General features: G+C 43.2%; 2 protein-coding genes across 7 annotated transcripts in view; one reads left to right on the top strand and one right to left on the bottom strand.

The window, feature by feature from the left end:
* Positions 1–21,117, top strand: part of GUCY1A2 (guanylate cyclase 1 soluble subunit alpha 2) — a 503,968-nt gene that overhangs the window by 377,220 nt on the left and 105,631 nt on the right. The gene's annotated exons all lie outside the window — the stretch shown is intronic.
* GRIA4 (glutamate ionotropic receptor AMPA type subunit 4) overlaps positions 1–21,117 on the bottom strand; it is a 229,393-nt gene that overhangs the window by 60,079 nt on the left and 148,197 nt on the right. For all 6 annotated transcript variants that reach the window (XR_014008980.1, XM_081197627.1, XM_081197626.1 and 3 more), the window contains exon 4: positions 9,911–10,095. Coding sequence is in view for 5 of the 6 variants with exons in the window: in XM_081197627.1 (XP_081053753.1) it covers positions 9,911–10,095 (185 nt within the window). In the remaining variant the exon portion in view is untranslated. The remainder of the gene's footprint in view (positions 1–9,910; positions 10,096–21,117) is intronic.

The raw sequence follows: 21,117 nt of genomic DNA on the forward strand, positions 1-21,117 counted from the left end.
CAATGCAGTAGCGCTGAAGTTAGCCTTTGCAGAAAGACTTTGCAATACAACAGGTTTTACGGGTTGATTGAAGGAGGCAGCTGGTATTGAGGTGCCTGTTGATAGTTTTCATTCCAAGATAAAAAGCAGAAGCCCTAGCCAGGATACAACTGGCAGGGCATTCATAACTGGAAGACAGTAACTCTCCCTGCCACCCCACCAAATGCAGAGGCAGGCTGGAGTGTTACATCTACAAAGAAAGCGCCTAGTTGTATGGGAAAGGGGAGATACAAAGGACATATGAAAAAGCATTAACAAGTATCATTTCAGCAAGTTTCCTGTAAAAGTGTGGGTTGCACTGGCTATCAGTGGGCTGATGCACATCTCCAAAGCTCCTCTCAGGTGGGGTGATGCCCTGTTGGGAGATGCTCTGAGGAAGAATGCTTTTGTACATGGTTCCTGATTGATCTTTTCCCCATGGGTTTAGGCAGATGGCTTTTTACAAAATTCTCATTTATGTAACTGAAATCTCAGCTATCACTATTTTATCCTAGATATGCTCATTGACTATTATATTTGGATATGTGCATGCACATTTCATTACGGCTTTCTCTTCCTATTTTAACGAAGGGTTTTTTGTTGTTGTTTTTTTAATGTGAACATCAACTATGAGGCCTTTAAGTCACTGCTGTTGGAACCACTGCTAAGCCTGCAATTGTTTTAAACATCAAACATAATAATCCTTCTCATTAAGAGTTCTTTAGGCCAAGTTATAATGTAAGTTTATTGTTCCATCCAAAGGCTAGAACAAACAGCAATATTTTGGCCCCATAAAGGCTAACATATATTTTGTGATATGAGCTTTTCTAAGCAACAGCCTGCTCCATAGGATTGTCAATCAATCAGAAAAAGCACGACACTTGTTTTCTTTAAAGCCAGTTACTAGAAAAGCAAGAGGCAAATATTTTGCCTTCTTCTTCTCTCTCTCTCTTTGGACATAGACATATTGCTGAGCTCTGCCTCTGCACTTGCCCAAGCATTGTAAGTATTTGCTGCTTTACATGCAAATGATCATACACTAGTATCAAAAGTGCTTCACATGCATTAATCCTTGCAACATTCTATAAAGGTTGGGTAAGGATGATTTCCCCCACGTTGCAGTGTGTATGTGTGGATCGGGGGGTGGAGGAAGGATGGAGAAAGAGAGAGAGTTGCTTGCTTAAAGCTGCCCAGTGAGGTCACGGCAAAGACAGGATTCAAACTGGGAACTTCCTCATTTGTAGTTCAATCTTTTAACCCTTATGCTCAATCAGGGTCAAGGCATAACTAAGTTGTGTTCAGCAATCCTACATTTTTGCTTAAGAACATTAAGATTGATTCATCTAGTGCATCATGACTGGCAAAAAACAAAACAAAATAAAAAATGCTGTTGGACCACAAAGAATTTAGCAACAAGTTAGAGGGATGGATTCAACACCATGCTATGATGAACATCCTTTTTTGCAGAAGCACTACAGCCTGCCAGACAGAATGATCCCCCGTTCCTTCCCCCTTGTGCTGTTTGTGCAGTTCTCCTGACCCCCATCCCGAGTTAATTTTTAGGAGGTGCAGGGGGGCGTGGGGAGAGGTAGGGGGAAGTCTTGCTGTGCAAGCAGAAGTCCTTGTGCAAGGCTTCCATAGGTGGGGTTCATTAGGTTAATCTCACCCTAAAATGTTTGTTATGGCATAAGCCAGTACAGTGGTACCTCAGGTTGCAGATGCTTCAGGTTACAGACTCTGCTAACCCAGAAATAGTACCTCGGGTTAAGAACTTTGCTTCAGGATGAGAACAGAAATCGTGCTCCAGCGGCCCAGCGGCAGCAGGAGGCCCCATTAGCTAAAGTGGTGCTTCAGATTAAGAACAGTTTCAGGTTAAGAACCGACCTCCGGAACGAATTAAGGTACCACTGCAATAAGGAAACCGTATCCACCCCTGTATCATGCCTCTCTATCTGGCCCTTGTTAATCTTCCCAGGCTATACCCTGTCCCTAACCACAGCCCCTCTAGCCAAACCACATCCCCTACCAGTCTTGCCTTGCACCCTTTGTGTTTTGCCTAGCATGTAGACCTGGAAGGCTGCCCAGAAGGGAATTCCTTTGGTCTGGAAAAGGTTCCCCATACCTTTGCATGGACCATGGACCACTTAGCTACCTTCTGCCCAACCATACTCTATGATTCTTTGCTCCCCCACCAAACTGATCATGTTCTTTGTCTTGGTGCCATTGGCTATACATTGCAGGCAGCAATGGATTGGAGTACTCATGTTGATCTCTGGCCAACAGAGTTGGAAGGACTTGCCATTTCAGTATTTTTTGCAGACGTTTTTGGGAAGACATTGCATTAATCGATCCTTGGGCCCATTATCTCAGTTATTGTCTGTAACTTCTTTTGTTACAAACAGTCATTCTTCTAGGAAAATACAGCTAGGAGGGATGTTCTTTGTGTGTTTTTCCATTAGGCACATGCATACAACATTACATAAAGAAGTTACCAGTCAAATCTGAGTTTTAATAGGAAAGCTTTTTAGATTAACAGGGTTTTTCGCCTCTCTACAATACAGCATCAAATATTTCTGCAAAGCAGATGGATCTCTTAACATTCATTTCCACTTATACTTTCAATTCAGAATCTGTGGGTTGTTTTCATTATGCGTAAATGGTGACATAATGAAAGGTCCACTAAGTAATTATTGATAATTTTGTGTGCAGCTATATTGGGACAGAAGAGTGGGAGTTAATTAATTTATAGCTTCTATCATGTTATCAATGGAGCTGATTAGCAAAGAAGTTACAGTAAGTCTATTTTAAAAAATCAGATGGTCATTTCTATGGGAACAGATCTACGCCCAGTTAGGTCCCATTTGGTTCATATAAGCATGCAAGCTTTTGAAACAGATCAGGATAGAAGTGATTCTCTGCAAGGGAATAGGGTAATTCAGGGGCAGAGGAGCAGAATTTTGGTAAGGCAGAACAGCTGAAAAGGCACCTTTTTAAGTGTGGCAAAAGTTTTCATGACAAAATGCAGCAAAACTGCTAAAACATCACATTATACCAAGAGGTCAGACACCTACTTCCCTGACAGGTGGTACACAGATGGACACTGCCAGGTGGGCTGCTGAAAAACATTTTTTTAAAACCAAGAACACAGACAGCAGCATATTTCACACTGGAATCAGCATTTGAATGAGTCGTCCTAAGTAGTGCTGAGTTGTGAGTGTTGATTTCAGGGGAAGGTTTCTTTGTCTCCCTCCAAAACATCCCCAATCTTTTACTAATCTTTCAGGGGTCCCCAAAGGTGATAATAATAATAATAATAATAATAATAATAATAATAATAATAATAATAATAATAATAATAATAATAATAAAATGTATTTATTACAATTAATAAATTAAAGGGGGGCACCAAAGGTGATTAACAACAACAACAACATATTTGTACCCCGCCCATCTGTCTGGGTTTCCCCAGCCACTCTGGGCAGCTTCCAACAAAGATTAAAAATACATTAAAATGTCACACATTAAAAACTTCCCTAAACAGGGCTGCCTTCAGATGTCTTCTAAATGTCAGGTAGTTGTTTATCTCTTTGGGAGGGTGTTCCACAAAAAGCCACTTCAACACAGCAAGGCAGGCACAAACAGCCTGGTTGCTTCCTGTGGCAGCATGACAGGTGGACCTTCAACTCCACTCTCCGTTCAGAATGAGGACAATGCGAGGGTTTTGTTTGCTGCAAGTGACATTGTCATGTAACCACATCTGATTCCCTATGTGGCATAGTGATTTCATCCTGCTGGTCACTGGATTCCTCATGGGCTTGGTTTTAGGCAGCCAGCAAAAATAATATGCAGTCGCAGAAAGGGGTGCTCCTGAAGCACCTTCAGCTCAGCAAGCTGTGAAAGGCAGCAAGGAAGATGAGCAAAGGTGTGTACGTTGGGAAACATTCTGGACCCTCCAAAAAAACCCCTGTTCTTCAGGCAGGTTTGCTGGCAAAACATCCAGCGCAGGAGCAACTGTAACGTTTCCAGTATCCCATTCTACGTCACGTGTAAGGGTAAGTTAGTTGCAATATATCCCATTGGCATTCATAGTTCTTGCATAACATGGCTCGAGTTTGTAAGAGCCCAAATAAGACAATTTATTGATGAGCTCAGTATATTTCATAGAATCATAGAATCATAGAGTTGGAATAGACCACAAGGGCCATCGAGTCCAACCCCCTGCCAAGCAGGAAACACCATCAGAGCACTCCTGACATATGGTTGTCAAGCCTCTGCTTAAAGACCTCCAAAAAATGAGACTCCACCACACTCCTTGGCAGCAAATTCCACTGTCGAACAGCTCTTACTGTCAGGAAGTTCTTCCCAATGTTTAGGTGGAATCTTCTTTCTTGTAGTTTGGATCCATTGCTCCATGTCCGCTTCTCTGGAGCAGCAGAAAACAACCTTTCTCCCTCCTCTATATGACATCCTTTTATATATTTGAACATGGCTTTCATATCACCCCTTAACCTCCTCTTCTCCAGGCTAAACATGCCCAGCTCCCTTAGCCGTTCCTCATAAGGCATCGTTTCCAGGCCTTTGACCATTTTGGTTGCCCTCCTCTGAACACGTTCCAGTTTGACAGTGTCCATTTCTCCTTTGGAGGAGAAAATGGGGTGCAAGGAAATGATGTTGATGTTATTCAATATAAACACACATATTTTTTCATTACACACACACACACACACACACACACACACACACACACACACACACGTCCCCGTCCTCCATTTCATTAAAAAGCCTGCAAGCATGGCACTATTCAGTCAAGCAAATCTTTACCATTTAATTCACAAAAGTTCATGTAGCTTTCTTTGTAAGAAAAGTGATACAGAACTGTCAAACAGAGAAAATATTTCCATAGTACATAAGAGTTTACTGTGCAAAGGAAAGAAGTAATTTATATTGTACCCCTGCACTATAGCAGAATATTCCATACCCTTAATAGGTCAGCCCTTTGTATCCAAACTATTCAGTGCTCTACAAAGCAGCAGGGCAAACTGGAATCATGCCAGAAATACAGGAAGGAAAAAGTAAGCAAACAAACCTTATTGTCTCCCACTTGTACTACTGCAATGCGCTCTACGTGGGGCTACCTTTGAAGGTGACCCGGAAACTACAACTAATCCAGAATGCGTAAGCTAGACTGGTGATGGCCGCTGAGACCACATAACACTGGTCTTGAAAGACCTTCATTGGCTCCCAGTACATTTCCGAGCACAATTCAAAGTGTTGGTGCTAACCTTTAAAGCCCTAAAAAAGCCTTGGTCCAGTATACCTGAAGGAGCATCTCCACCCCCATCGTTCAACCCAGACACTGAGGTCCAGCGCTGAGGGCCTTTTGGGGGTTCCCTCACTGCGAGAAGCAAAGCTACAGGGAACCAGGCAGAGGGCCTTCTCGGTAGTGGCACCCGCCCTGTGGAACGCCCTCCCACCAGATGTCAAAGAGATAAACAACTACCTGACTTTTAGAAGACATCTGAAAGCAGCCCTGTTTAGGGAAGTTTTTAATGTGTGACATTTTAATGTATTTTTAATCTTTGTTGGAAGCCGCACAGAGTGGCTGGGGAAACCCAGCCAGATGGGTGGGGTACAAATAATAAATTGTTGTTGTTGTTGTTAGCTGAAAATTAATTCTTACCAGCCACAAAGGCTATGCTTTTCCTCCACTGTTGGAAGCAATAGGCTTCTTAAAACCAGTGCTGGGAATCACAAGTGGGTAGGGTGCTCAGTTTTTGCTTGTGGGCTTCCCATGGGCATCTGGTTGGCGACTGTGAGAACAGGATTCTGGACTAGATGGGCCATTAAACTGATCCATCAGGCACAACTTAGGTTGTTTCTAAGCCCTATAGTAGGAATGTAATCCTCCCCTGACAAGCCAGTGTCTGATGTGAAAGAAAGCTAGATGCTAGCATAAGATATCTGAGACATCTCAAAAATTATGATCGGGAAAAAGAGATATATAAATGTAATAAACAAGTATTTCCCCCTCCTGCAAACAATTAAAATGCACTTTCAAGACCTCTTACTAAACACAAACTTTGCCACTGTTTTGAGACACCTGCCATAGAAATCTGACTTCTAACTCCATTAAAGTCAATGACAAAAACTTGTATTGATTTTAAGCATGATGGATTACGCAACAATCCTTCTTGGTGGGTTAAGACTATCAATTGCGTTGAAGGAAGAAGAAGAAGAAGAAGAAGAGTTTGGATTTGATATCCCGCCTTTCACTCCCTTTAAGGAGTCTCAAAGCGGCTAACATTCTCCTTTCCCTTCCTCCCCCACAACAAACACTCTGTGAGGTGAGTGGTGCTGAGAGACTTCAAAGAAGTGTGACTGGCCCAAGGTCACCCAGCAGCTGCATGTGGAGGAGCGGAGACGCGAACCCAGTTCCCCAGATTACGAGACTACCGCTCTTAACCACTACACCACACTGGCTCCTAGGTGCCATCCACAGTTCAAGAAGCCCAATTATAAAGATTAAACTCAGGGGTGCAAAGTGTACAAATAGTGCAATATTAGTTTTTTGGAAATAAATACTAGATATGCACACATCTCATTTAACATGGGAATCCTGGCTGGAAGCTGAGGGGTGATACATGAATTCCAGGGGGACATTTATATCCATAGTGCAATGCTCACTTGAGCCCCACTGAACTGGTTGAATGCATCTTGATACAAGATTGGAATGTGGATCACTTGTTATCACATGAGACTAGGATTTGGATCACATTAAGATTTAACACTAAGCCATAATCTGCTTTCACCATGGGTTGTTGAAGAAGCCAGGATCCCAGTTGCAGACAAGTGATTGCAAATGATTGCAGCTAAGAATGGGGAAGATGCCACCAGCTATTTTGCCACTGAAAATGGGCTGCGGGTGGGGGCACTTGAATGCTCCAGTGCAAAGCACAATCCTAAAGCTCCTCTTTTAACTCTCTCCTCCCCAATCCTCCTGAACCAAAGTTCTTACTGCTGTGGGCATTCCTTCAATAAGGAATAAATTAAGGATACTGGGTTTTACTGAAACTTACATATTTATTTTTTTTGTTGGTCCCAAACGAACCATAGCTAGTTGGCTGGGGTGTGTTCTAAGCCAAACAAACCATGGTTTAGCATGATGTCCAAACGCAGCCAGTGTATATCACGAAGCCATACAGTCAATAGACCTATGAGTTTTTACTCAGCTATTCGAATAGCTTTGCAGATTTAGCATTCATACTATGGTGAAAATGAGGCACTGGACTGTATAAAGCAACAGCTGCAGAGGAAAACGTTTATTCTCATTTTTTAAAAAAAGATCATTTTCATTCTCTTTTAGAATGATAATAAGATTTGATTATAAGGTATGATGTGCTTCAAAATACATTCAGAGCCCTGCAACAACAAACAAGTGTGCAAAATTCGTTTCCACGGTGGTACCACTGTTGTCTCTGCAATGGTTGTAGAAACACCTACATTTCGAAATTTGCTACATCACTTCCCTCCAATTTCTTCATCTCTATAGCTGTCTTCAAAGCAGTCAGAAAGCCTTTTTGCACAGCTTCAGAATCATAACACTTCTGTTTCTTATGCAGGAAACTGTGTTGAATATCTCAAGCATGCCCCGTGTACAAATATAAAAAGAGTAGCATAACAAAATAGCCTGCAGCACCACTAGGTGGCATTCCTTCACCAGTGCTGCTGCAAAGAATGCTTTGACGAAACCAAGGTTCACGTACCCATTTGTTTTCAGCTCTGACAGAATTTTCAATCAAGGAGGATTAGATACATATGATTTATGACCTTGTGAATTATTCTAAGGGTATCTGAATGCAGCTCAGTCTGGATTCCGAGTCTGGTTCCCATGCACATATGCAACACTTGCTTTTTCTATACTTGATTGCCATAGAGTTTATGAACCGGCAACTGAATGTGTGGACTGACTCAACAAAAGAAGCATTGCATGCAGGCAAGCAAGCAGGGAGGAGATGTGAAAGCTCGTAATTGTGATACTGGTGCTGTGGCTTTCTAACTTGCTGATAAATGATTTGGAGTGAGTTGGGAACAGTGAGGCACCCAAGTGTGATGATGACACAAAATCATTTAGGGTGGGAACAGCCAAAAAAGGACAGTGCAGAGCTCCCTCCACAAGGACATTTCTAAACTCAGGGATGGTTACTAAAATGGCAAATGCAGTTCAGCGTAAGCAAATTTCAAGCGATGAGCATCTGTACCTGTTGGTCAGCACACAGGTGTATACTGATCTGCTCAGAAGACCAGGTTAACTAATGTAGATTTGAAGGGAGGCTGTATTTCAGCAAGCGCTTTATTGTTCCTCAGTGAGGATGACAAAGGTGGTTCCAGCTTTCATGTCCAGACTAGAGCTGGCTTCAGGGCAGGGATTGTCCTGACCATTGCACTCCAGTTCAGCCAGCTCAGCGTAATGATTGGGAATATTCCCACCTTGCTCACCAGCTCCGAGAGAGAGAGAGAGGACAGTTAGGGGAGGCTGATTTGGAGGTGAGTGGCCATGATAATTTGGCTAAGCATCTCCAAAACAAGCCTCAGCCTCTCACTCCATTTCCAGAGAAGGTTGGGGAAGGCTGTTTTGGTGCGGGATGGCTGAAGCACCACGAGATAAACAAACATAGGACTGCACCCTTAAATCTTTGATCTTGTGCTACAGCTTGCTGAGCTGGAGGAGGGCATTGTCGAGCTCAAGGTGATCAGCCCAGAAGGGATGGGATGGAAGAAAACGTGGGTCAAGAAACTGTGGCTCATGCCTGAAACACGCCTGAGTGCCTAGTCTTGGAGGCAGAAATGATCCCCCCGCCCGCCCGCTGCCTGGCGTGTGAGAAGCAGCAGTGCTAACAAGGCCTTCGTCAAGCTGTGATGATGCACTAGTGTGAAAAAGGTGGAAGAATTGTTGCTCCATGTGTCTAGCAGCTCTGAGTGACCTATGTGAGACATCTCCTAAACAATGGAAAACTGTTTCTGCAGTTGTTTGTCCCACAACTTGTCATGTACCGATACAGAACAAATTTTAGTTGTGAGCAAGAGGGGAATTGAAAAGGAACCCGTCCCCTATCATGTGGTTAGGGCAGCTGGGATAATGCAGTAATGCAGTAAGCTTTTGCTAGAGGGTTGGTGGAGTTTAGGTGCAGCAGTGTAGGATTAGGTAATGGTTAAGTTGTAGGGGTGTTCAAGGGAGTGGGAGATGCAGCTCATTTGTCTGCCCCTTCACACTTTTCTACTCAGCCAAGGTCCACTAGTGTGTAGGACTAGTGTGGTGTAGTGGTTAGAGTGTTGGACTAGGGCCCAGAAGGGCAGGGTTCGAAACCCCACTGGGCCATCAAGCTCTCTGGGTGACTTTGGACTGGTCACCAACTCTCACCTAACACAGGGTTGTTATAAGGATAAAAGGGGGAGGGAGAGAACCTTTGTGGGAACTTGAGCTCCTTGAAGGAAAGGCGGGATATATATATAATAATAAAACCAATAGATAGTGAATGTGGGTTTGGCTGGAACAAAAGCACCAGGAGCGTCAGGCGAGTCTTGTAGAGGATATGGGGTGGGTTCAGTTCCTTTTTGCAGTATCAGCTGTGCGCCTGCTGTATCTGTGTGTGGGATGTTTATTTTTCCTACTGGACTGAGAAGCTGTTTGGTGGGAACTTCACATCAGTGTGCAAATGGATCCAGCCGTGTAGATTAAACACCAGGCTGTGTATAAAAGAGTGGAGGGAGGAAACGCATCATGAAAACAGTCCTGGCCTTGATTGGCAAGGCAAAAAATGAAAGGCAGAGGAGAGAGGCCGCTCTTCAGGGGCCGCACTAATGTGTTTGCAGTGACATTAAAAGCAGGCATTACCTGTTCTAAGAGATTCTGAAGCCTCTCTATTTCACAATCTATTACGAATTTCTTTTCCTGTCTCCGGTCCAAGTCTTCTAAAAGCTGCCTGTAGCTTGCATCATTAAAATTCTCCACACATATGGCGCTGACTTGCCAGCTTTTTTCTCCTGCTGTTTCCATAATAGCTTGAAGTATTGAGTAACCTGAAAGAAAGGGACACAATACACTAATGACACAGTCCTTGCATTCTGTGGATCATAAGACTGTTTAATCAACATCAAGTTCCTTACGGAGCTGGTAAGGAGTTAAGATTTACAGTTACTAACTATGTTGTGCTTTCTCTCCTCTCCTTATTATGTACACATACTGCGGCTGTCAATCTTTTAAAGACTCCTTAGTTCATTGTGTGAGCAATCCAGAGAAAGTTAGACACACAAACACCTAAACTCCCACTGAAACCCGCACGACCCAAAGGGCACTGTTACAGAAATGTTGTTTTGATTTCAGTGGGAGTTGGCACCCCTGATTTCATCTGCATTGCACCCTAATTCACAGGTAGCCTACCAATGGGTGTCTGGGCATAAAACTTTATCTGACCAAATCTTAGTCAATATGTTAGCTGTCAACCCTTTTCTTGCGAGCAATCCTATTCGGAATAAGGGAATTTCCCTTAAAAAAAGGAAAACGTTGACAGCTATGAATATGTAGTGAAAAAACAAGTTTCCATAGTTTGCTCACAATTTCCCTTGTAAGCGGGGGGGGGGGGGTGAGAGACCCTCATCTGTATTTTATATACATTTATAGTGTATTTTCTCTCATGAGCATCCTGGAAAGACACTATCCCGCTCTGCCACTCTGCCTTTGAGGGAGCTTAGAGGAATAACAGTTTATTCCTCTGCTCACTTTCTCCTCACCAATCGATGACCTCATTCCATCCAAGTGCATGTTCTTCATATCTGTGAAGTCCATGCCACTAAGTGACACCAACTTCATTTTACAGATCGTTCCAGGACCTGGACTATTATTTGGAGAACAGAGTTGTCCTCAGGGGTACAGATATTCACCATCCCCAATGTGCAGCTCAATCCTATAAATGTAAGTTTATTCAGAAGTAAGTCTTATTAAAGGCAATGAAACTTACTCCGAGGTAAGTGTAAATCATACTATTAATAAAAGCCTCAACGTCTGTATAGCATTTTCAAGTGCCCAGGGACACTTCATGTGCATTATCTAGATGTACTGTAATTCTTACAGTGACCCTATAAAGTAATTCAGTACTATTATTCCTCATGTTGCATAGGAGCTCAGCCTGAATTCCTAAGTAGTTCCCATATTTAGGTAATGATTATAGCATCTCAATTTAGTGATATTTCGAGGATGTATTCTGATGGCAGCATTTCATCTGGCTAAGCACCATAAGTGATTTTAATTATCGAGGGAAAATTATGTTATATGTGACTCTCGAATTATACAGTGTACCTTTAGAAGATGCACAAAACTCTAATTCTCAGATTTAGGCAATGCTGGTTGCAGAATAAGACACTGTTTGCTACTATCTTTATTTCTATAAAATTCCTCCTGCTGCAGAGGAATCTAAAAGTCATCTCATCTTTGGATAAAGGCCTTTCCCTCCTCGCACAGCTGCCTGCAGTACTCTTGTACTATTTATGTGCACTTATTTCTTTTGCTGCATCAAGCCAGCTATCTTAAACCTGCTCATTAACAACTTAGTTTGCTAATATAGCGAACGAACAGTTGATATCTTTTCCCCACACAATATGCACACTTGAAAGCATACATTGGGCATGTTCACACATAATGCTAAGCACAACTTGCATGAATGTGGAAATGTACGGGTTCCAGGGGAGAAACTGTTGGAAAAAAGCAGCAATGCAAAAGCCAGCTGCAGGTGGCTGGAATGCAAAACAGGATGTTGTTGTCTGGAACTGTACTGTTGGAAAAGGGGGAGTCTATTCTCTGTACTGAGCACCGGATGTTAGCTCAGAGTGTCATCTGACCTGTACTGGAAGTACAGGGGTGGAGTTGTGACTCTACTGCTAGAGTCTGGAGAGTGCAGTCACGTTTCTATGTACTGCTGAAATGACAGGAATAAAAGACATGTAAATAGACTCCTGTCTGTCTCTTTTCCCCTCCCTGGGGGAATGCAGGGAGGGAGAAGGAGGAGGGTGTGTTCTTCTCATGTCTGAGGAGGATCGCCGATTTACGACCTGTGCCCTGCCGGGAGACGCAGACAGGAAGGTCAACAAGTATCTCAGCTGATTGCCTGGAGGGGGAGGCCAGTTACCTCTGACTCCGAGCTGAGATACTGACAGAAACGTGCCCCCCCAACTTTGCTTCTCTCTGGCTTTTTATCTCAGCATAGCATGGCAGGTAAGCTAAACTTTGGCCTAGCATGTCACCAGAACTCAGGCTCATGGTTAAGCTCTTTCCTCCTTAACCACAAGGTGTAGCCATGGTTTTCTACAGTTTGTGGCTAAGGTTCAGACAACATGCAAATCTAAAAGGGCCATGCAGGTGAGTCGATCCCAGAAAGCCACAGGCCACTGGCTGTGATTGCACATAACATGAAACCATTATTTAGTGCTATGCACATAAACTGGAACAAGCCTGAGCAAAACCTTGGTGGTCATACATTCCTCTTCTCCTCTCTTTGTGCCATGCTGCCAGGAGGAGAACTTCTGCCAGCATTTAGTTTCAGTTTCACAGAATCTTGTCGCTGCTTACAAACCAGAGATTCTGGTTTATAGCAAACCATGTGTTATAAAGCTGGCTTGGCTTGAAATGGACTAGAGTTTGTGATAAACTATGTCTCTGATTCATATGCAACAGCATATATGCTTCTGCAAAAACAAAACTGAACATTGGCCAGGTCTTTCTCCTGACGGCACAGGATAAGAGGGAAGCGAGAGTGCTTTCCTTAGTTTTGTCCCAACTCATGTACATAGTGCCAAATCGTTATGTGCCAAATGGGCTATTTACTCAATGCTGGGTCTGAGTAAAATATTTAACCCATATTTGTGCTATCTGTTATATAGTCATAAGATTAGTCATTATTAATATTACCATCATTATTATTTTAAAGAAATAAACAGGGATTACGCTTCTCTGCCTTAGGGGGAGATTTTGAGCTTTAATTAATTAATGTTTATAAAGGGTTTTGAGCTACATGAATACAAGGCATATTGAAACTACTCCTCTTGTTCTCAGACGTAGTTAAAGCAGATGGATTATTAGCAATGGAATTAACCTGCCTTTCAACTGCAAAGCCCATTTCATTCCAAGTTCACGAGGCAAAAAACATGGTTAGAACCATTTGCTGCTGTTCGGCTTCCCTTTGTTATTTTTATGCCTACCCCTGGGAAACACTAAACTCCACAAATACTAGAATGTTTCTTTGAAAACAAAAACAAAAGGTAATGTCTAATTAAGCCTCCAAATAAGAGCTGCTACAATGTGTATTACTGGCCCCAGCAGCATGGAAGAGGTAACTAAATGTTACGTGTGGTTCCATGTTGCATGCTCTTGACCAGGCATAGGCAAACTCGGCCCTCCAGATGTTTTGGGACTCCCATGATCCCTAGCTAACAGGACCAGTGGCCAGGGTTGATGGGAATTGTAGCCCCAAAACATCTGGAGGGTCGAGTTTGCCTATGCCTGCTCTTGACGTTTCATCTCCCTCTCTTCTCAGGCTATTCATTCACCCTACTTTGCACCCAGGGTGTTTATTGCTTGACTGGAATGTGTCCTTGAACTCCGATAATGCTTTTTGATTTTCCAGAGTGAGGGCATAGAGGGGTGAGTGTGGAAACTGACCACCTAGTGTGGGCACATCGAAGCATCATAGAATGCCCAGCATAAGCCTCTCATAGTTCTCAGTGTATATATCCCTGTCATAAGCGCAGCCATTTTTATAACTCCATGCTCAGGAAATCTGATGGTCCCTAATTTAACAAGGGATGAAAACCCAGCAATGCTGCTTTTTGCTACTGGCTTATTCTCATGCAGGACGCGAGTGGCGCTGTGGGTTAAACCACTGAGCCTAGGACTTGCTGATCAGAAGGTCGGCGGTTTGAATCCCCGTGACGGGGTGAGCTCCCGTTGCTCGGTCCCTGCTCCTGCCAACCTAGCAGTTCGAAAGCACGTCCAAGTGCAAGTAGATAAATAGGTACCACTCCGGCAGGAAGGTAAACGGCGTTTCCGTGCTCTGCTCTGGTTCGCCAGAAGCGGCTTAGTCATGCTGGCCACATGACCTGGAAGCTGTATGCTGGCTCCCGCGACCAATAAAGCGAGATGAGCTCCGCAACCCCAGAGTCGGTCACGACTGGACCAAATGGTCAGGGGTCCCTTTACCTTTACTTTTACTCTCATGCAAACGGAGACAAGCAAAGGGTTCTTCAACCTTATCCACTGCAGAACCAACAGCAACAGAGGCTTAGGCAAAGGGTAGAAAAGCACCATAGTTCGGTGGTACAACGTTTGATCTCCTTAGCCCTACTGGGCTGGAACCACCTGTTATGGTCAACGCATTGCTGCTCTCCTCTCTTTCCTGCCAATGCCTCATCATTCAGATCACAGGATGGCATCACGTCGCAAGTTCCCCTTGTCCCTGAAACCATTGGTTGCCATTTGCGAACATGGTATGTGGCAAGCTACTCATTATTAAATGTTACTGGAGGAGGAGAAAAGGGACTCTGATTTTAAACACTTGCCTTGTTCCCATGGCCTCAATTTTAGCCGGCAAAATTGACTGAGCACCCAGCCTCTGTGGATCCTCCAGGCAAAATGATTTATAAGGGTTTTCTACATGTACTTCTGAGAACGCAAATATTTTAAAGCTTACAATCATTACAAGAACCCACAATCTCACCTCAAGTACATGAGTCAGATTACAGGTTAGCACTTCAGATCGTTTTACAAATGTAAATTTCTTGACATAACGGGTGAATATGTTTCCATAGTCAAGGTTAATTTTTAACCTGAAGTCGGTTTTTTCCCCCTTTGCAGGGAAAGAATGAAGAATTCTTTTTAATTACTGCACAGTTATTCAGCTGTTTCTGTGGTTATATACTCCTTTTTTTTGTTATGCTTGTCTGTAATTATCTTTTCAAATTATGCCCAGATCCTTTCCAAATAATATATTCTTAGCCTCATTTCCTATTAACTTCCATATATAGCTCCGTAGTTAAAAGAACATCAGGATTTTATACGTGCTCATGACTCACTGATGGTGTTAACTTTGATTTGATCTTTGGTAGTGACCCAGTCAACATTTATTTAATCCTGTTTCTTGTCACAGATTTGCTTAGGCCAGTGAGAGAGTCATTCAGAAAATCAGCTCGTCTTCTTTTCGAATTCAGACTTGGAACCTTGACTCCCATTAACAAATTATGGGAGACACAGTGCTGGAATAGTTGGGTCCTTTGGCCTGATCCAGCCCGTCTCTTCCTATATTTCTGACTTACAAACGCTTTATGAACAGGTGACTCAGCCAGGAAGGAAGATAACAAGGCCGGCCAACAATGGCTAGTCAAAGATTTCTGGGAAAGTTACAAGCAACACATGACCACTCCACCCACTGTTGGTTCCCAGCATCAAATATTCAGAGACATACTGTCTATCTTAACAGAGAAGTTCCATTTAGCAATCGTGACTAATAGCGACTGATAAAAGTTATCTTCTGCAAATTTATCCACCCCCCCTTAAAGCTATCTAAGTCAGCCATCATAACACCTTGTGGTAGTGAATTATATATGTCAATTATGCACTGTGTGACAAAGTACTTGCTTTGCCGGAACAGAATATACTGCCCATTAATTTCACTGGGTGACCTTGAATTCTAATACTATGAGAAAGAGAGGGAGGGACAAGCTCTATCTGCTTTCTCCACACCACATGCAGTTTTGCAAACCTTTATGGTGCTATCGGTTGCATTTCCAATCCCCCCCTCCTCAAACAAAGACCTCAAATATATGGCAAAGATATGGCAACCCACTTTTCATTTTTGGTTTGCCTTTTCGCAGCCTTTTGGTTTCCTGTTCCCAGCTCTAGCATATCATTTTTTAGATGCAACACCCACTTTGCACATTGGACCTTCTAGGTTCAATCCCTGGCATATATAGATAGTGCTGGGAAACATCTTGCTTAAAACCCTGCGCTGCTGTGATGCCAGTTAATATAGACCAGCCTTCCCCAACATGTTGTCCCCCAAATGCTGCTGGACTCCAACTCCCATCATTCCTGAGTGTTGGTCATGCTGTTTGGGGATTATGGGAGTTGGGAGTGCCACAGGTTAGATACGCCTGGAGTAGTCAATACCACATTAGATGGACCGATGGTCGGAACATAAGGTGAACTTATGTTCCTGTATTCAGTATCTGGATGTGGCTTAACCTGCAGACATTTTGAAAGGCATTACTATAGTGGCTGCTTTATTTTTAAGATCCTGGGTTTTCCTCTCTAGATACTTATGGTTGATTCAAACCCCATCGCTCTGTTGTCTCACTGTGTGTCACTATTCTGAATGCCTCCCTGCTTCACAGGAGTTTTACTGCAACCTGCTCTGTGGCCCAGCAGACAAGAGACAAAACCCATCCCAAGGCACAAAGGGACACAAACATTACACAAAGTTACAGTCAAATTAAGATAAAGGGACTCACAGCTTCCACTGCTCAGTAGTGTGACTACCAAATTAATGCACAGTGCTGAAGTCTAGTCAATTTTTATACCTTTGTTTTCCTTTATTATAAAACACGACAGCAAGGAGTCTTCTTTTTACAAAGCATACTATTGGCGTGGGGAAATTGCTTAACTTTAGGACCCATTACACTGAAGTGGCATAAGAAATTGACTAAAACAATAGAAGAAAAGGAAGAACTTTTATCTTCCTACTGCAAAAGTTTCTAAGAAGTAGTTAGTAGTGGGTGTGAGCAAGGAAGTTGGAGGATGACCAGGGCTGGATTTAGGTTTGATGAGGTCCTAAGTTACTGAAGGTAATGGGGCCCTTTATATGTCCAGCTGTCCTTTGTCAACAACAAATTGTCACAGTTTTTTGTGTTGAATATATGCTATGGTAATTTATGGACCTAACAGGTATCAAAGTAATTGTTGAACTGAAATACAATTAAGAAGAAGTATCCAGTTTTTTCCCTTTAATTTTTTTTTGGGCCCCCCCCCAAGAGTGTGGGGCCCTAAGCTATAGCTTGTTTAGCCTATATGTAAATCCGGCACTGGGGGTGACCCTCAATCACCATGCAGATGGTGGACTGCAACCATCATCAACCCTAGCCAGCTTGGCCAGTGTTCAGGCACAATGGGAAAAGTACCCTGAGAAGATCTGGAGGGCTGCACGCCCATAGCATGGGTTGCCAGTGCTCAAGGCTGCGTGGAGAGGACAGGAGGGAGGGAAACGTACAGAGCCCATTCAACTGCCTAACAGCATCCATGCCACCCAGGAGATTGCAGACTTGGGGATGAAAACAGAAGAGTCATTCCATTGTCTGGAGAGGTCACTTCTTGGTTCGTATGGAGAAGCTGCTTTCAATGGAGCCCCACAACAGAAGCACGCAGCTCTACTGAGGCAACACCAGGCGTTGAAATTTGGTGTCCCTAGACAATTTTGCACCCACCCCTCTGCCCCCCATCTCCTCATACTACGCTACTGACTGCAGGTTCCCCCCCCCCCAACTTGCATGGAACATTGGCCCACAGTGCAAAAGCTGAGACTTGGACGCAGAGTGAAGGTGAAGCAGTCAAATGATCACCTCACCAGAAGCCCCAAACCCAGAAACTCTACCTTCGGCATCTTCAAGCTGTTGCATGAGTGGCCCAAAGACCCCCTTAGTATGCTCAGTGCTAAAGCTTAGTGGTTCTGGCCTTGCAAGCTCCCACCTGGGAATGTTGTTTTGAATCAGCCGCCAGAAGAGAAGGGCGTAAAAGTGTATTTAAACAGACAAGTTAGAAGGCCACGGAATTTAACCTACTTTTCGGGATCATTGTTCCTCAGGGATAACAGAAAAGGAGCAAAGTGTAAGCACTGTTAGCATTTGCTAAACTGAAGTAATTACGAGCACAGGTACCACAGCATGAATGTGTGTGAGAGAGATTCTGCTTATTCCTCATGAGTGGCTATGTTGGACCTCTGTGCTTCTAACATAAAATTGTGCAGAAATAGAAGAAATATCTGTGATGGACCTAGACAGACCAAAGTGTTCCAGGTATATATGTATGTTGGATGACATTTCTCTGGATCCTTTATTTATTTATAGTTCCTTTTCTGTTACGAGGAATAAAGCAGTTTGCAGTTAAAAACAAAATAAGCAATACGCTAAGAAGCAAAGCAGCTAAAACAGTAGAGGTAAAGGTAAAGGGACCCCTGACCATTAGGTCCAGTCGTGACTGACTCTGGGGTTGCGGCGCTCATCTCACTTTACTGGCCGAGGGAGCTGGTGTACAGCTTCCGGGTCATGTGGCCAGCATGACTAAGCCGCTTCTAGCGAACCAGAGCAGCGCACGGAAACGGCGTTTACCTTCCCGCCGGAGCAGTATCTATTTATCTACTTGCACTTTGACATGCTTTCAAACTGCTAGGTTGGCAGGAGCAGGGACCGAGAAACGGGAGCTCACCCTGTCACGGGGATTCGAACCGCCGACCTTCTGGTCGGCAAGTCCTAGGCTCTGTGGTTTAACCCACAGCGCCACCCGCTTCCCAGCTAAAACAGTAGCTCCCCTTAAACAAAGGGGATAGCTCAGTGGTAGAGCATGGGTTTTGCACACAGAAAGTCCCTGGTTCAACCCCTGAACTCTCCAAGCAGGGTAAGAAATGTCTCCTGCCTGAAACCCTAGAGAACTGCTGCCAGTCAGTGTAGACTATTGGGAGCAAGGACTGCTAAAGCTGAGGGGAGAGGGGTTTGCACAACTACTTTGGTGCCTATTCATAGGCAAAGTAATCTTTGGACGGAGACTCTCCTGGTTTGGTTCCTGTCTCCCCTCTTAGCCTTTATACTACAAGCTCACTACATTACGAGTGAGTAGTGCCTTCTGTCCCTATGCTACATGTACAGATAAGCTGATACGTACATTTATGCATCAGGCAATAATGCAACCGCTGCAGTGTTCTTTGATGGATTAATTCTGAAAAGCCCCTGCTTCCCTGAATTATTCATTCCCGTTACACTGTGCAATAGAACTGAACATCTAACTGGCAAATATGTTTCCTACCTAAGACAATGATATCATTCTCACAGACAACTTATCGTTGGCAATCTTCTTCAGAAATTCCAGCAATCAATTACCTATGTTAAAATTAGAATTCCAATAACTCTCAGCGCAAGCATTTATTCTGTTAGTAGCCCCTCCCATGAGCACATTTGCCTGTTTTCATTCCGTATCCCATTCTCACCCCCCCACCCCCAATGCATTATCAGGACTTTGGTACTTAACTGCCAGAAATTACACAGCCTACTTGTGCAAGAAAGAACCGGCTATGTTTTGGTTATGTACAAGCTGCTTAGCCAAAACACACAGCTTATTATACCAGTAAATCATCTGAATAACGTCCAAGGGTACCTGTTTAAGGTATCCTTAGGCCTAAAAGTCTGTATAGTTAAAGCCATGGTTTTCCCAGTAGTGATGTATGGAAGTGAGAGCTGGACCATAAAGAAGGCTGATCGCCGAAGAATTGATGCTTTTGAATTATGGTGTTGGAGGAGACTCTTGAGAGTCCCATGGACTGCAAGAAGATCAAACCTATCCATTCTTAAGGAAATCAGTCCTGAGTGCTCATTGGAAGGACAGATCGTGAAGCTGACAATCCAATACTTTGGCCACCTCATGAGAATAATAATAATAATAATAATAATAATAATAATAATAATAATAATAAATAATTTTATTTATATCCCGCCCTCCCCAGCCGAAGCCGGGCTCAGGGCGGCTAACAACAATTAAATAATCAAACAATCAAATAATCCAACATTCTAAAAACATTTCAATTATAAAAATTAAGAGAAGACTCCCTGCAAAAGACCCTGATGTTGGGAAAGATTGAGGGCACAAGGAGAAGGGGACAACAGAGGACGAGATGGTTGGACAGTGTTCTTGAAGCTACCAGCATGTGTTTGACCAAACTGCGGGAGGCAGTGGAAGACACGAGTGCCTGGTGTGCTCTGGTCCATGGGGTCACGAAGAGTCGAACACGACTAAATGACTAAACAACAACAACAACAGGCCTTAGGCCCCTGTGCCTCTTTTATGAGCAAAATACAATATGCCCACCTTAGAAAATTGGAACATGGATTGCATGTTTTCACTAATGTTTGTTTTGAACTTCAAAGTTCTGAATACTCTTCTTTTTTAGGAAATATGCAACAAAAACAACAAGGGACATTACTGCCACATAAATATGCAGCAAATATCATAATTGTGTTTATGCACTGGAAAAATCAATAAAACTTCTTATTTTAAAAAATATTCTGTGCTCCTTCCTATGAATTTAGACAACACTGCAATTGACTGGTTACTAGTTAACTCTGTTTGCCAAATGACATGAAGGATTTAAATACTTAGGTATTAACCTCACTGCTGACATAAGACAACTGGGATGTAGAAACTACAGGGGACTGTATAAGGGCATTCAACAAGAACTTATGAAATGGCAACATCCCAGCTTTAGCTGGGCAAGTAGCCATGGTCAAATGTCAGTGTTACCTAAATTCTTTTTCTTTCTTTCAAGTTTTGCCTATTCCCATTCCAATACTTCAGGATAAACAACAGAACTCTCTATAGAAATAGAATGAAATGAGGGATGAGAATGCCTAATTTAGTGTTATATTATGCTGGTTTTCACATCAAAGCCATGATCACACTGGTCAGGGATAGGACAGACTAACAAAATGAATTTCAATAGGGACAAATGTGAGGTTCAGCACTTAGGCAGGGATAATCAGCTGCACAGATATAAGTACATGTGAAAAGGATCTAGGGGTCTTTGTAGACCACAGGCTGAACATGCATCAACAGTGTGATGCAGCAGTAAAAACAGTGAATGCTTTTCTAGACTACATCAACAGATGTCTAGTGCCCAGATCAAGGGATCTATTCTGCCTTGGTCAAACCACACCTGGAGTCTTGTGTCCAGCAGGGGCAAACTTTGGTAATCTTTCATAATATGGCATCCTGTGCGAGGTCAAAATCTGACACCCCCAAAT

Source organism: Podarcis bocagei (assembly GCF_964188305.1).
Source record: "Podarcis bocagei genome assembly, chromosome: 6".
Classification (NCBI taxonomy): domain Eukaryota; kingdom Metazoa; phylum Chordata; class Lepidosauria; order Squamata; family Lacertidae; genus Podarcis; species Podarcis bocagei.